General features: G+C 40.3%; 1 protein-coding gene across 6 annotated transcripts in view; it reads right to left on the reverse strand.

Annotated features, from left to right (window-relative positions):
- POLE2 (DNA polymerase epsilon 2, accessory subunit) overlaps positions 1–16,817 on the reverse strand; it is a 58,755-nt gene that overhangs the window by 23,740 nt on the left and 18,198 nt on the right. For 2 of the 6 annotated variants that reach the window (XM_028851535.2, XM_015143649.3), the window contains exons 4-10: positions 14,805–14,882; positions 14,575–14,668; positions 10,005–10,079; positions 6,787–6,870; positions 5,565–5,621; positions 5,084–5,132; positions 3,813–3,885 (exon numbers count right to left, since the gene is read on the reverse strand). In XM_028851535.2, coding sequence (XP_028707368.1) covers positions 3,813–3,885; positions 5,084–5,132; positions 5,565–5,621; positions 6,787–6,870; positions 10,005–10,079; positions 14,575–14,668; positions 14,805–14,882 — 510 coding nt within the window. The remainder of the gene's footprint in view (positions 1–3,812; positions 3,886–5,083; positions 5,133–5,564; positions 5,622–6,786; positions 6,871–10,004; positions 10,080–14,574; positions 14,669–14,804; positions 14,883–16,817) is intronic. The other 4 variants (XM_077940966.1, XM_015143650.3, XM_028851534.2 and 1 more) reach the window with 4 other exon arrangements.

Raw genomic sequence — 16,817 nt, forward strand, 5'->3', positions numbered from 1 at the left:
TAGGTATTGATGGGACGTATCTCAAAATAATAAGAGCTATTTATGACAGATCTACAGCCCATATCATACTGAATGGGCAAAAACTGGAAGCATTCCCTTTGAAAACTGGCACAAGACAGGGATGCCCTATCTCACCACTCCTATCCAACATAGTGTTGGAAGTTCTGGCCAGGGCAATCAGGCAGGATAAAGAAATAAAGGGTATTCAATTAGGAAAAGAGGAAGTCAAATTGTCCCTGTTTGTAGATGACATGATTATATATTTAGAAAACCCCACTGTCCCAGCCCAAAATCTCCTTAAGCTGATAAGCAACTTCAGTAAAGTCTCAGGATACAAAATCAATGTGCAGAAATCACACGCATTCCTATACACCAATAACAGACAAACGAGAGCCAAATCATGCGTGAACTCCCATTCACAACTGCTTCAAAGAGAATAAAATACCTAGAAATCCAACTTACATGGGATGTGAAGGACCTCTTCAAGGAGAACTACAAATCACTGCTCAACAAAATAAAAGAGGACACAAACAAATGGAAGAACATTCCATGCTCATGGATAGAAATAATCAATATCGTGAAAATGGCCATACTGCCCAAGATAATTTATAGATTCAGTGCCATCCCCATCAAGCTACCAATGACTTTCTTCACAGAATTGGAAAAAACTAAAGTTCATATGGAACCAAAAAAGAGCCTGCATTGCCAAGACAATTCTAAGCCAAAAGAAGAAAGCTAGAAGCATCATGCTACCTGACTTCAAATTATACTACAAGGCTACAGTAACCAAAACAGCATGGTACTGGTATCAAAACAGAGATATAGACCAATGGAACAGAACAAAGCCCTCAGCAATAATACCACACATTTACAACCAGCTGGTCTTTGACAAACCTGACAAAAACAAGAAATGGGGAAAGGATTCCCTATTTAATAAATGGTACTGGGAAAACTGGCTAGCTGTATGTAGAAAGCTGAAACTGGATCCCTTCCTTACACTTTATACAACAATTAATTCAAGATGGATTAAAGACTTAAATGTTAGACTTAAAACCATAAAAACCCTAGAAGAAAACCTAGGCAATACCATTCAGGACATAGGCATGGGCAAGGACTTCATGACTAAAACACCAAAAGCAATGGCAACAAAAGCCAAAATTGACAAATGGGATCTAATTACACTAAAGAGCTTCTGCACAGCAAAAGAAACTACCATTCAAGTGAACAGGCAACCTACAGAATGGGAGAAAATGTTTACAATCTACCCACTGACAAAGGGCTAATATCCAGAATCTACAAAGAACTTAAACAAATTTACAAGAAAAAAATCAAAGAACTCCATCAAAAAGTGGGCGAAGGATATGAACAGACGCTTCTCAAAAGAAGATATTTATGTAGCCAACAGACACATGAAAAAATGCTCATCGTCACTGGCTATCAGAGAAATGCAAATCAAAACCACAATGAGATACCATCTCACACCAGTTAGAATGGCAATCATTAAAAACTCAGGAAACGGCCGGGCGCGGTGGCTCAAGCCTGTAATCCCAGCACTTTGGGAGGCCGAGATGGGCGGATCACGAGGTCAGGAGATCGAGAGACGATCCCGGCTAACACGGTGAAACCCCGTCTCTACTAAAAAATACAAAAAAAAAAATAGCCGGGCGAGGTGGCGGGCGCCTGTAGTCCCAGCTACTCGGGAGGCTGAGGCAAGGAGAATGGCGTAAACCCGGGAGGCGGAGCTTGCAGTGAGCTGAGATCCGGCCACTGCACTCCAGCCTGGGTGACAGAGCAAGACTCCGTCTCAAAAAAAAAAAAAAAAAACAACTCAGGAAACAACAGGTGCTGGAGAGGATGTGGAAAAATAGGAACACTTTTACACTGTTAATGGGACTGTAAACTAGTTCAACCATTATGGAAGACAGTGTGGCGATTCCTCAAGCATCTAGAAGTAGAAATACCATTAGACCCAGCCATCCCATTACTGGGTATATATCCAAAGGATTATAAATCATGCTGCTATAAAGACACATGCACACGTATGTTTATTGCAGCACTATTCACAATAGCAAAGACTTGGAACCAACCCAAACGTCCATCAATGATAGGCTGGATTAAGAAAATGTGGCACATATACGCCATGGAATACTATGCAGCCATAAAAAAGGATGAGTTCATGTCCTTTTTGGGGACATGGATGAAGCTGGAAACCATAATTCTCAGCAAACTATCGCAAGGACAGAAAACCAAACACCGCATGTTCTCACTCATAGGTGGGAATTGAACAATGAGAACACTTGGACCCAGGGTGGGGAACATCATACACTGGGGCCTGTTGTGGGGTGGGGGGCTAGGGGAGGGATAGCATTAGGAGATATACCTAATGTAAATGACAAGTTAATGGGTGCAGCACACCAACATGGCACATGTATACATATGTAACAAACCTGCACATTGTGCACATGTACCCTAGACCTTAAAGTATAATAATAATTTAAAAAAAAAAAAACACACACACACAACAATGGCAATTTTGCTCTAAACATATTCCAAAGGAAACTTACCATATTGGAAAAAGCCACAAACTGCACCAAAAGCACTCACCAAAAGCTCGAGGTGAGCTTGGCTTGATTAGGGCTTGTGTTCTCCTTAGCAAGATCAGTACCTTTCCCTCAGTCACTTCAACAGGAAGAGTAGATGCTCTACAAAGGCTGCCCTGCCAGTAAACTCCCAGCCAGAAAATGTTGCCTTTGCACCCTGAATTTATACAGGCATACTAAAACTAAAATCTTTGTTGTTGTTGTTGTTGAGATGGAGTCTCGCTCTGTTGCCAGGCTGGAGTGCAGTGGCGCGATCTCAGCTCACTGCAACCTCTGCCTCCTGATAAAACTAAAATCTTAATCCTTATGCTTCCTTTTGATATCATCACCATCATACAGAATCTCATGATTAGAAGTCAACTACTTTAATTCCCCCAGAAGTGGCAAATTCGAATGCTTACAGGCTCCAAGAAGATAACACCAAATAGCAAAGCAGCAGTCCACTGACAGTAACTAGGGCAGACATACCTGCCCTGCCCAAAGTGGGCAACCACTGCAGTTTAGTTTTTGCCATGTGAAAATTCAGGCACTGTATTGCCAGATCCTACTGTTAAAAGAGAACTCCGAAACCTAGACCTTTATGAGAAATCTTCTAATTTTTATACAACGGAAACTAACTCAAAATGTTTTTAAATACCTCAAAGTGGGGAGAAGGAAAGGTCTACAGACTACTTTCAACCCATGAGCCACCAAGTACAACTTTTATACTATCATACAGCCTCTGCCCAAATAACTCAAGTGACAGGGAGCTCAGTTCCTCTAAGAGAAGGCCATTTTGGAATAGCTCTAGTATTATGATGCTTTTACTTATATTAAGGAGCTATAAGCTACCTCACATAACTTTCATTCATTAGAATATAAAAGTGAGAATTTTATATTAACATGGAATTATATTCTTCTAAGTGTTATTCTATCTCTCTTATCTCACTTGAACCTCTCATCAACCCCAAAGATAAATAAAACAGATAGACTGGAAATCTTTCCCAGTTAAAGCTGAAGTACAAAGACGGTATTGCAACTAATCTTTGGCCAATCTGTGAGTTTTCACATTACATATAAAATCCAGTCTTCTAATTCTCATTTTCCATTGCTCTTTCCATTCTGACACAAAGCCTGACACCTTGTAGTAACTGAGATATGATGTACTATCTTACATTCACTCCTGCCAGCATTACCAAATTCCCGTAGAGTATAAACCAAACATTTTAATACCTAGTAGTGCTAGAGGGCTCAGTGGGTGGAAATCCAAAGGCATTGACATGAAACACTTGATCTTCAAACCAACCTGAAAAAAAGTAACATCACTTTCATTTGTCTAATCCTCTGTGTTTGAAAGGACAAAATTATGTTACAACAAAGCAGTAATGTCAGGCTAGTCTTATGCCCTGTGAACTAATTACAGAGGTTGCCAGACTCAACTTTAGATCCACAGAGTCTCAACTTATAAAGTTCATAAAATAGAAATAGATTCATAACTTTTCACTTTTCAGTTTGGCAGTACGTGTTGAAATACATATTAGGAAATGTTTCATTTTATGGCCCTATATAAAATTAAGTGTTTTTTCCAACTTTATTGAGATATCATTCACATACTATACAATTCACCCTTTAAAAGTATATAATTCAGGGCCGGGCGCAGTGGCTCATGCCTGTAATCCCAGCACTTTGGGAGGCTGAGGTGGGCGGATCACAAGAAACCATCCTGGCTAACATGGTGAAACCTCGTCTCTACTAAAAATACAAAAATAAAAAAAAAATTAACCAGGTGTAGTGGCAGGCAACTGTAGTCCCAGCTACTAAGGAGGCCAAGGCAGGAGAATGGCGTGAACCCAGGAGGTGGAGCTTGCAGTGAGCCGAGATTGTGCCATTGCACTTCAGCCTGGGCGACAGAGTGAGACTCCGTCTCAAAAAAAAAACAAAAAAAAAAGTGCATAATTCAGGTCGGGCATGGCTCATGCCTGTAATCCCAACACTTTGGGAGGCCAAGACAGGTGGATTGCCTGAGCTCAGGAGTTTGAAACCAGCCTGGGCAACATGGTGAAACCCCGTCTCTACTAAAATACAAAAAATTAGCCAGGCATGGTGGCATGCACCTATAATCCCAGCTACTCGGAAGGCTGAGGCATAAGAATCACTTGAACCCAGGAGGCGGAGGTTGCAGTGAGCCGAGATCACACCACTGCACTCCAGCCTAGGTGACATAGTGAGACTCTGTCTCAAAAAAAAAAAAAAGTGTATCATTTGGTGATTTTTAGTATATTCACAAGTTGTATAGCCATTACTACTATCTAATTTCAGAACATTTTCATCACCCCAAAAAGATATCTATTAGCCCATTAACAGTCTAAGAGTTATTTTGCCAAAAATATGCTCTTCTAATTAATGGTATCCCAAATTATATCATGTTAACATATTTTACCCAAAGCAGAAATAGTTTTACTGGAGAATGAGAAGGAGGACAGTAACAAAGTATACTGACTTACCTTCTGCTAAGACAAAGCATGCCTCTGTGTATAAACCACTATGGAACTGGTATACAACAGCTGAGGAAAATAATTCTATTCTTGAGGCAGTAATAAAGTCAACATACATTTTGAGACCAATAAGGCTTCTAAATAATAAATTCAAAGACTTCCCATTTGAAACTGTGAATAGACCACAGCTTAGAAAGAGCTTTAAAAAATTTAGGTTTAAATGTCCTCATGTTTAATTCTTGGTAATATTGACAGGGTGGATCATTCTTATCATGATATAAACTTCGTCAGTCATTCGTCTAGATTCTTCAAATAAGAGGAAATTAAAGTTGTTCTGTCTCTGTTTAGGATTATATCTCTATATTCCTATACCAGCAACATAGAGAAGTTACATTGAGAACCCAAATAGGTAAGTTTTAGAAGGATATATAATCAATTTCCCCAATTCACATAATGCAGATTTTAAAAAATACAGACAAGTGAAGGATATAGCTTTACTAAGGTCTAGTTGTACTGTTCCAGTAGGATCTTCCAGAAAAAATTTTCCCTAAAAAAAAAATGAAAAGAAATAAATCCACATTTATGTAACAATGAAAACTATGACCAAAAAATGAAACTACAAGTTTGACAACAGAATACAGTAGGGAGAAAAGTGGATTTTAAAAATCAGCTATGATTTCTAGTCCAGGCTCTTCCATTTACTAGTTTGATAACCCCAGACTAATCACTTAACTGAGATTCTGACTCCTCACAGGTACAAAATGGAGAATGACTCCTACAGATAAAAAATGGCAAGAGGGACACTCAATGTCTGCCATACGGAGGGTCTCCCCAGGTACCTTCTAAGACAGCCAACAGCATCTCCAAGTGACCAGGACATACTCTGCAGATTGCTTGTTCAGAAACCCAGTACTCTCTGTTTATCCAGAGGTCACTAGGGGCCTAATTTCAGGCTATGCAAACTGGGCTCCCAGACAAGACACTGTCCTGATGTCTACTCAGGAAACCAACCACAAACGAAAAAGACACTTGGTAACTGAGAAAAGTTTTTTGTGTTTTTGTTTTCTGGTTTTTTTGACTATTACAAAAGTTTATTTAACAAAAAGTCTAATATGAAAATGAACATGACCTAATTTTTACATCATTGTAAAACAGGCCCTATGGAGACAGGAAATGGGTTTCTCTGCTGAACAGCCATTATTTTATTTTATTTATTTATTTATTTTGAGACAAAGTTTCGCTCTTGTTGCCCAGGCTAGAGTGCAATGGCACCATCTCGGCTCACTGCAACCTCCACCTCCTGGGTTCAAGCAATTCTCCTGCCTCAGCCTCCAGAGTAGCTGGGATTACAGGCATGCGCCACCACACCCGGCTAATTTTGTATTTTTAGTAGAGACAGGGTTTCTCCATGTTGGTCAGGCTGGTCTCGAACTCCTGGCCTCAGGTGATCCGCCTGCCTCGGACTCCTAAAGTGGCTGGGATTACAGGCGTGAGCCACTATGCCTGGCCAACAGCCATTATTTATCCTTATTCCAAGGCTTCTAACATGATGATACTATTTCCTTATATTACCACTATTCCAATATTTTTCTGTTGGTGAGGCGAGTTTTCAATAAAGAGTACATTCCTGTGCCCGCCACAAAAATGTTCTATGTAACCGACATTTTATCAATCCAAGGCCAAAACTAAAAGTTTGATGTTTATTAAGTTACCTCTTTTAACTGCGTTATCATTCCAAGAACAATCACATCTCCGATTTTGGTTGTACTACCCAATAAGGTTTCTATTGTTTTAAGCTAAAATAAAACAAAATAAATTTTAAAGACTATAAATATATTCTTTCAAGAAACTAAACTTTTTATAAGTAAGTAAATTTGGGGTACACATTTCAGCATTTATAACTACTTTACAGTAGAAAATCAAATAAAATGGAAATAAAGTTGTAAAATTAAACTTAGGATGTTTAATTTTGTCCTACAAAAAAGCTGTAAGATCAAGTGTATGATGGCCTGAAAGAATCATGCCTAAAGAAACACCACATCAACTCAGGCTCTTACCAATGACTGAATCCACACCATATCATTCCGAATAATGATAAGTACATTTATTTTTAAAATATAGAAAAGAATATCAATTTTATTTTATTTGAACAGTACCTTTTGAAAATTAGCAAGCTATTTAAAAATATATATTCTAATTTTACTTAGTATTTTAAAAGGCTCTCATTATTATTTACATTCTCAATCTGATCTTTTTTTCTAATCAGAAAGTTTAAGGTAGTAAAAATTGGGACACCATTGTAAAAAATCCTTGCCACCCGGGCACAGTGGCTCACACCTGTAATCCCAGCACTTTGGGAGGCCAAGGCGGGCGGATCACAAGGTCAGGAGATCGAGACCACAGTGAAACCCCATCTCTACTAAAAATACAAAAAATTAGCCGGGCGTGGTGGTGGGCGCCTGTAGTCCCAGCTACTCAGGAGGCTGAGGCAGGAAAATGGCGTGAACCCAGGAGGCAGAGCTTGCAGTGAGCTGATATCACGCCACTGCACTCCAGCCTGGGCAACAGAGCAAGATTACATCTCAAAAAAATAAAAATAAAAATAAAATAAAATAAAATAAAAATTCCTTTCTAACTTTTTCTGTATGTAATCCTAAATATATGTAAATACATACATATATAACTTATGACACACACCTATACAGTTTATTCACAAAGATGAAATCATAGTATATGTACTATTCTGCAACTTAACTTTTTGAAGTTAATATCTGAGATATCTTTCCACTTTTCTACATATAAATTTCCTTCTGTTTAAAGAATAGAGATATCTATATTATACATATGACCATTTATTTCACCAAACTCCCATTAAAGGACATTTAAGTTGTTCCCAGTTTTCTACTAATAAAAACAATTTTTAATATTTCTGTGCACCTTTCTTTGGCCCACTACAGCGATAGAAACTTTTTTCTTTTTTTTTTTGAGATGGGGTCTCACATTGCCCAGGCTAGAGTGCAGTGACACTCTCATACCTCACTGCAGCCTTCAACTGGGCTCAAGTGATCCTTCCACCACAGCCCCCTGAGTCACCAGGATTACAGGCACTAGCCACTGCATCCAGCTACAGATAATAATTGTTGAATAAAGTTCTACACATTCTAGAAACACAATTGCTAGATAAAAGGATATATAAGTTTTCATATTTATAGAAATTACCAAGTAGAGCTTCTTTTATCTTTATGTTTTATCTTTGTTTTCTTATTACAAATAATTCATGTATACTATAGAAAAAAATTTAAAATATAGACAAGAAAGAAAGAAAAACTTATACAATCCTATCATTCCATAGTAATCACATTAACATTTAATACTGGAGTTACTCTTAAAAAATCTGAACGTAGGGCTGGGCGTGGTGGCTCACGCCTGTAAACCCAGCACTTTGGGAGGCTGAGGTGGATGGATCACTTGAGGTCAGGAGTTCAAGACCAGCCTGGCCTACATGGCAAAACACCATCTCTACTAAAAATACAAAAAAATTAGTTAGGCATGGTGGTGTGCACGTATAATCCCAGCTACTCAAGAGGCTGAGGCAGAATTGCTTGAACCTGGGAAGAGGAGGTTGCAGTGAGCCAAGATTGCACTACTGCACTACAGCCTGGGTGACAGAGCAAGACTGTCAGAAAGAAAGGAAAGAAAAGGGAAAGGGTGAAGGGGGAAGGGAAGGGAAAAGAACCTAGCCAAGTGTAGTGGTGCACACCTGTTGTCCCAGCTACTCAGGAGGCTGGGGCAGGAGGATCACTTGAGGCCAGGAATTCAAGACCAGCCTGGGCAACATCACAAGACCCCATGTCTCTATCAAAAGAAAAAAAAAAAAAGAACCTAAAACAACACAGGAGAAGTAAAAATAATAGTATTTTTTAGCACATCGTTTTTGCAATCTGTAAAGGGATATTATCATACAGGTAGATAAATGTAATTTAAGTAGGGAATGTGCCATCACAGATACAGAATTAGACAGTTCGAAAAGAATAATTATTTAGTTAAGCCTTAAATTACTTTGTCAAAGAGGAGACGAGGGAAAAGGCTCCTGGGCTGTGGGCATCTCAGTTGCCAGAGAAAACCTAATATGGAAAACATATAGATGATCTTTGGTAGGGAAATATAAGTAATGCCAATTTCTAAAACCTAATTTATACTCTAATAAAAGTTTTGTTTGTTTGAGGGGGTCCTTACACTGTCACCCAGGCTGGAGTACAGTGGCATGATCTCAGCTCACTGCAGCCTCAACCTCCCAAGCTCAAGTCATCCTCCCACCTCAGCCTCTCAGGTAGCTGGGACCACAGGTGCACACCACCATGCCTAGCTAATGTTTTTTATTGTTTGTAAAGATGAGGTCTTGCTATGTTGCCTAGGTTGTGGGATCCATTTGTGTTCTCACATTCATTCTATAAATGTTGTTTCCTTAGTACGTTAAGTAAAGTTTTCACTTCAACCAATGTAACACATTCTAGTTCAATAACTGTGTGTGGTGGTCACGAGGGATGAGTTGGGCAAGGAACCAGTATTTGAGTTCCTTAGTGCTATGGTCACTAAGGGATGAGTGAGGGCAAGAAAAGAAATGTTGAAAAGTTATCAGAAGGCCAGTGTAGTATCCAAATGGGCTAGAAAGCTATCTTGGAGGCCAGAGTGTATCTGGGGCTAGCATTGTATCAGGGCCTTCTCAAAGGAAGCAGTAGCTTCTGATAGAGATTTGTGGGACACAGGACTCTAGGAATGGACTATATCAAAAGTGGGCATGCAGCCAGTCCAGTTAGCTAAACAGTTACCAGTAGTTTATTTTCATTTAAAATTCAACAAATTAGAATTAAGCAACAAATATTAAACTTATACACTTATATCCCCTACATAACTAGGATAATGTTCTAACCTGGAATTTGCTTCCGCTTTCATCAGGGTGAGAACCTATCACCGGAGGAGTAAATAATTCATGCCTGTGGGTCCTCTATAAAAAAGAAAGATTCACATGAATTCCTGAAACAGACATTTAAATGTAAGATTCACTAAAATAGTGTCCTGATGAAACATTGTCCTTAAACTAATGTCACTATTACTCATTCTCAACAAATTTGAAAACCCACATAATTTAACATACAAATATCTAGTAATATAAGTTTTAAAATTAAAAAAATAAAAGTAAAAATTTTAAAGGTCTATTGTGCATATGGCAGCAGCACATAGTGGGCTGAGGATATGAAGAACAACCAAGTGTCACTCTGAGAGCACTGGGGCTACTGAAAGAGAAGTGCCACCACACAACAAAGTACTGTGAGGGCTGACTGTACCCCAGGCCAAAGGGGCCATTGAACAACAGCCCAGATGATAAATAAGGTTTGGGTAGTAAGAAACAAAAGGAGGCTGAGATAAGACATTTCAGGGCCAAGCACAGTGGCTCACGCCTGTAATCCCAGCACTTTGGGAGGCCAAGGAGGGCGGATCACCTGAGGTCAGGAGTTCGAGACCAGCCTGGCCAACATAGTGAAACTCCGTCTGTACCAAAAATACAAAAATTAGCTGGGTATGGTGGCAGGTGCCTGTAATTTCAGCTACTCAGGAGGCTGAGGTAGGAGAATTGCTTGAATCCGGGAGGCAGAGATTAAGTGAGCTGAGATTGTGCCACTGCACTCCTGCCTGGGCAACAAGACCGAAACTCTGTCTCAAAAAAAAAAAAAAACGGCATTTCAGGCAGAGAAACCATAAGAGTTAGAGTATTTAGGAAGCTATGCAAAGTTTAACACAGTTGAATTATGGAGTGCAGACAAGGCCAGAGATTAGTAAGATCCATGTGGGGATACTTCCCTCCCCAACTCTCAGTCCATATAGTTTAGGTAGGATTGATACCCCTTCCCCTTTCTATAGATAGGAATTCAAGGCCTAGAAAATGAAAGTACTCCATCCTTTTGGCCAGTGATTGGTTCAAGGATGAGCAAGTGCTTCAAGGTAGGCTCAAAAAAGACAGATTCAAGACTTTTGCTAGAACTATTAGAAAAGAGGAACTCTCTTTCCAAGAGTTGCTAAGGCTACTAGTGGAGATCTTTGTCACTTTATAGGGAGAACCTATTTGAAAGTAAAATCAATTTTTTAAAAGAGCTGGGACATGGAAAGAGACAGATGCCTCCTGATATTGTGTGAACACCTGGATCCAGCCAGGCTTGAAACTGGTGGACTTCTAGACTTCATAATACAAGCTAAACCAATATATTCCTTTTTCAGTTTTAATCAATTTGAGTTTCCGTAACCTCCAACTCAAAAAGCCCTGACAATACAAACTGTATCCCCAGCCAAGAAGTTTATCATATAGACAATGAGAAACAAATATTTTGAAGTAGGATAATGAAAACATCAGATTGATTTTCTGGAAGATAACTGCAATGAAAATATGAATGGACTGAACTTCAACCTGTTTATTTCACAGATGAATAAATGAGGCTCAGAAGGGATAAGTGGCACACCCACAATAACAGAGTAGACTTCAAAACATACTTAAGAAAAAAGAAATATGGTGTTTACTAAGCACCTTCTTTGTATAAAGGACAGTGCCAAATGTGGCAGAGGAGATAAACAAGGAATTCACAGTCTAATCACAGGGTAAACACCTCAAATGCAAGGTAGGGCCAAGTCCAGTCAGTGACAGAAAAGACGTACTACTCGGCTGGACTCAGTGGCTCACGCCTGTGATCCCAACACTTTGGGAGGCCAAGGCAGGTGGATCACGAGGTCAGGGGATTGAGACCATCCTGGCTAACACAGTGAAACCCTGTCTCTACTAAAAATACAAAAAATTAGCCGGGCGTTGTGGCATGTGCCTGTAGTCCCAGCTACTCAGGAGGCTGAGGCAGGAATATCTCTTGAACCTGGGAGGCAGAGGTTGCAGCAAACCGAGATTGCGCCACTGCACTACAGCCTGGGCAACAGAGTAAGACTCTGCCTCAGGAAAAAAAAAAAAAAAAGGACGTACTACTCGGTTCGAGCAGAAAGAGATTGCATTCAGCTAGGCATGGTGGCTCAGGCCGGTAATCCCAGCACTTTGGGAGGCTGAGGTGGGCAGATCACTTGAGGTCAGGAGTTTGAGCCCAGCCTGGCCAACATGGTGAAACCCCGTCTCTACTAAAATAAAAAAGTTAACTGGGTGTAGTGGTATGTGCCTATAATCCCAGCTACTTGGGAGTCTGAGGAAGAAGAATCACTTGAACCCAGGAGGCAGAGGTTGCAGTGAGCCAAGTTTGTACCACTGCACTCTAGCCTAGGCAACAGAGCGGGACTTCATCTCAAAAATAAAATAAATAAAAAAGAAAAAGATTGTATCCAACTGAAGATCAAGAAGGGCTCCAGAAAGGAGGAATCTGAGAAGAGCCTTCCAAAATTAGGACAGTTTCAACAGTGGAGATAAGAGGGAAGAGCAGTCTACAGGATAAACAAAGTCACAGAAGTAGTGAAAGAAACAGAAACAATAATTCCATATTTCAGTTTTGGCTCCAGCACAGAGTATGACTAGAGGAAAAGTAGAGATTAGGACAATTATGTGTGAGAGAAGATCTTACATATTAAGGATAATCTGCATTTAATAGGCAGTGAATTTCCTTGAAAGACTTCTGTGCAAAACCCCTGAGGTGGTCAGAGCTACACTTTGGACAGATTAACCTGGCAACACTATGTCAGCAATGAAAGCAGCAGAGGATACTGTTTCCTCAAGGATCATTCTTTTCAACCTTTATTTAACCTACTGCTGACCATCTGCTCCTCCTTGAAGCCTTCTTGTGCTTCTACCATATAACACCATCCTCGCCTGGCCCCCAAGTTCTATCTATCCGCTTCCCCTCTTCTCTCTTTTTTTTTTTTTTTTTTGAAATGGAGTTTCGCTCTTGTTGCCCAGGCTGGAGTGCAATGGCGCCATCTCGGCTCACCACAACCTCTGCCTTCCGGGTTCAAGCGATTCTCCTGCCTCAGCCTCTCCAGTAGCTGGAATTACAGGCATGCGCCACCATGCCTGGCTAATTTTGTATTTTTAGTAGAGACAGGGTTTCTCCATATTGGTCAGACAGGTCTCGAGATCCCGACCTCAGGCGATCCACCCGCCTCAGCCTCCCAGGGTGCTGGGATTACAGGCGTGAGCCATCGCGCCTAGCCTCCCTCTTCTCTTTCTGCCAGGGTCTCATCCTTGTAGTTCCATTTTTTACTCTATGCAGATGCTCCCAAATCTCTCTCATGCTACCAGCTCTCTTTCCTTAGCTCCAGATGTACACTTCACTTGATATTCTCCTGGCAATCTTAACTCAAATGCTTAAAACAGAAACTGCCATCACCTTCTACAAACATTCTCTTTTTCTGTTTAATGCATTATTCTATATTCTACTCTCTCAGACTCCAGGCCTTACTCATCTCTGATTCTTCACCCCCTCCCTTCTCCTTCACATCCAGACAGTCACCATGTGCTTATAGTTTCTGCTGCTTGAGGGTGATGCCCTCATTCTACACCCCTTGCCACTTCCTTCATCCCGGCTATCATTTATGCCAAGACTAATAGCACAGACTTCTAGAAGGCTTCTCTCACACTCTTAAGTCATCTCCATATCTGCTGGGGGAGGAAGCACTCAAAAAACCTGGCTGCGATTTTCTCTGGTATTCCAAAGCACCTCGCACAAGGAGAACAGTCCCAACTCCCAACGGTGGCATCCAAAGTGCTCCTACAATTTGGCTCCCACTTGCCTTTCCAAACTGATCCCATGCTACTCCTGATTTTCTCATCATTTCCTGCACAGAGTCCATTTTTTGCTGTACCTTTGTTCACAATCACCACCACCCTTTCCCCATTTCCACAAGATTAAAGCAATCTAGGTCCATGCCAAATGCCATCATTTCCTTGAAGCCTTCCCTGATTCTTTTATTGAATACATTGTTTGTATCTGTTATAGCACATATAAAATTCTACTTTATATATTTGCACAAATGTCTATAACTTCATAGACTGTAAGCTACTTGAAGGTAGTAAAGTATAGTAGGCAATGGCTGGGCTTTAGAGTCAGGCTGGATTGAAATCCTGTCTTACTATATGTGATCTATGGGCAAGTTACTAAACTTCTTTAAGCCTCAGTTTCCTCATCTGTAAAATGGGGATAATAATAGCATTTACACATATATTAGTATCATGAGGATTAAATGAGGTAAATAATGTATGTTAAGTGCTAACTGGCATATCATGTATTAAATGGTAACTACTATTTTTACCACCATCATTGTTGTTAAGAGGAAAATAGCTTTTTCAGCTCTGTATCTTCTACATGGTCTCAATTACAGAAATCTCAGTAACAGTTTATTGAATGACCAATTTTGGACCACAAAATTCCATTCATTAAACATCCCTGAGATTTCCCTAAACTGAAACAGTCTCTTTTTTTCTCTGTTTACCTAATATCCTCCCCTCCGCCCGCTACCAAACTTACCTGGTGCAAAATGGTATATCGCTCACGAAACAGCTCTGCTTTATCTCTTGCTGTTCCAAATAAATTTGGTGCAGGGTGGTTGGTCATTAACAGCCTAGAAAAAAAGAATGCCTATTTTTGACTATCATAATACACAAAGGTGAGCCAAAAGTGAAGCAAGAAACTATATACCTTCTGGGAAAAAAAAGTACATTTGAAATTAATTTAAAATCAGTGGATGGCATACTTACGGAAGAAATTTTTTTCTTTCTGAATTGTACACAAAGCGTGGAATATCAAATGCTCCTATGATATTGAAAACGTGCTCTCTGAAAAACATCCCACAAAACACAGACCTGATTTACTAAAACGTAAGTACTCTAGGTGAACATGATAACTTGCATTATAAGTCTTTGTAATAACACACTTTTCACATTTTCTCAGGCCAGGCACACAATTTCTTTCTCTTTTTCTTTCTTTTTTTTTTTTTTAAGACAGAGTTTCACTATTGTTACCCAGGCTAGAGTGCAATGGCGTGATATTGGCTCACTGCAACCTCTGCCTCCCGGGTTCAAGTGATTCTCCTGCCTCAGTCTCCCAAGTAGCTGGGATCACAGGCATGCAGTAGCTGGGATCACAGGCATGCACCACCATGTCCAGCTAATTTTGTATTTTTAGTAGAGATGGGGTTTCTCCATGTTGGTCAGGCTGGTCTCGAACTCCTGACCTCAGGAGATCCACTCACCTCGGCCTCCCAAAGTGCTGGGATTACAGATGTGAGCCACCATGCCTGGCCCACAATTTCTTATAGTGTCAAAAATACTATGGGGTTTAGCTTGTGCATTTTCATCTCAAGGGACAAGAAAGCATTGCCAAAACTCACAAGAAAAAAAAATTAATCAAGTTAACTTCCAGTTAAGAATTTCATCTGTTGAAAAAGAACAATTATATAAACAATAGTCACATCTTAAAGAAATCTCTACTTTTACGAGCTACAGTGTTTTTGTTTTTGTTTTTGTTTGAGACGGAGTTTCGTTCTTGTTGCCCAAGCTGGAGTACAATGGCTCGATCTTGGCTCATCACAACCTCCGCCTCCAGGGTTCAAGAGATTCTGCTGCCTCAGCCCCCCGAGTAGGTGGGATTACAGGCATGCACCACCACGCCCGGCTAATTTTGTATTTCTAACAAAGGCAGGGTTTCTTCATGTTGGTCAGGCTGGTCACTAACTCCCAACCTCAGGTGATCCGCCTGCCTCAGCCTCCCAAAGTGCTGGATTATAGGCATGAGCCACCGTGCCCGGCCATGAGCTACAGTATTATTAAAGGATATGATTAAGTTCCAACAATTTTTATTTTTTTGTTTTTGTTTTGTTTTTTGAGACAGTCTCACTCTGATGCCCAGGCTGGGGTGTGATCTTGGCTCACTGCAACCTCTTCGTCCTGGCCTCAAGCAATTCTCCCGCCTCTCAAGTAGCTGGGATTACAGGCATGTGCCACCACACCCAGCTAATTTTTGTATTTTTAGTAGAGAAAGAGTTTTGCCATAGTGGCCAGGCTGGGCTCAAACTCCTAACCTCAAGTGATCCGCCTGCCTCAGCCTCCCAAAGTGCTAGAATTACAGTCATGAGCCACCATGCCCAACCCCAACAATTTTAAAAATCTAAAATGTTTTTTTGTTTGTTGTTTGCTTGTTTGTCTGAGATGGAGTCTACTTCTGTCACCCAGGCTGGAGTGCAGTGGTACAATCTCGGCTCACTGCAACCTCTGCCTCCCAGGTTCAAGCGATTCTCCTGCCTCAGCCTCCCAAGAAGCTGGGATTACAGGTGCCCTCCACCACGCCCAGCTAATTTTTGTATTTTTAGTAGAGATGAGATTTCACTGTGTTGGCCAGGCTGGTCTTAAACTCCTGACCTCATGATCTGCTTGCTTTGGCCTCCCAAAGTGCTAGGATTACAGGCGTGAGCCACCGCATCCTGCCAAATCTAAAATGTTATGTAAAAGTGTCCCAGGAAAAGTTATACAATGGAAAAAGAACCCCCCCCCCCCCAATTCTGGCCATATCTTTCAGACTTATACAATATGTATATAGTGTTAGAGATGGAAAACCAAAAAAAAATATTTAATTTCAGACACTTTTAATAATACAACCATGTTTAAAAGAAGTTAAAAATTTCCACAGCACTATTGTATAAATATCCCAACCTAAAAATCTTTCCTAAAATTATATGTTTATCTCCCAAATTGAAAATGATCAAAAAAGGTTAA

The sequence above is a fragment of the Macaca mulatta genome, chromosome 7, assembly GCF_049350105.2.
Source record: "Macaca mulatta isolate MMU2019108-1 chromosome 7, T2T-MMU8v2.0, whole genome shotgun sequence".
Lineage (NCBI taxonomy): Eukaryota > Metazoa > Chordata > Mammalia > Primates > Cercopithecidae > Macaca > Macaca mulatta.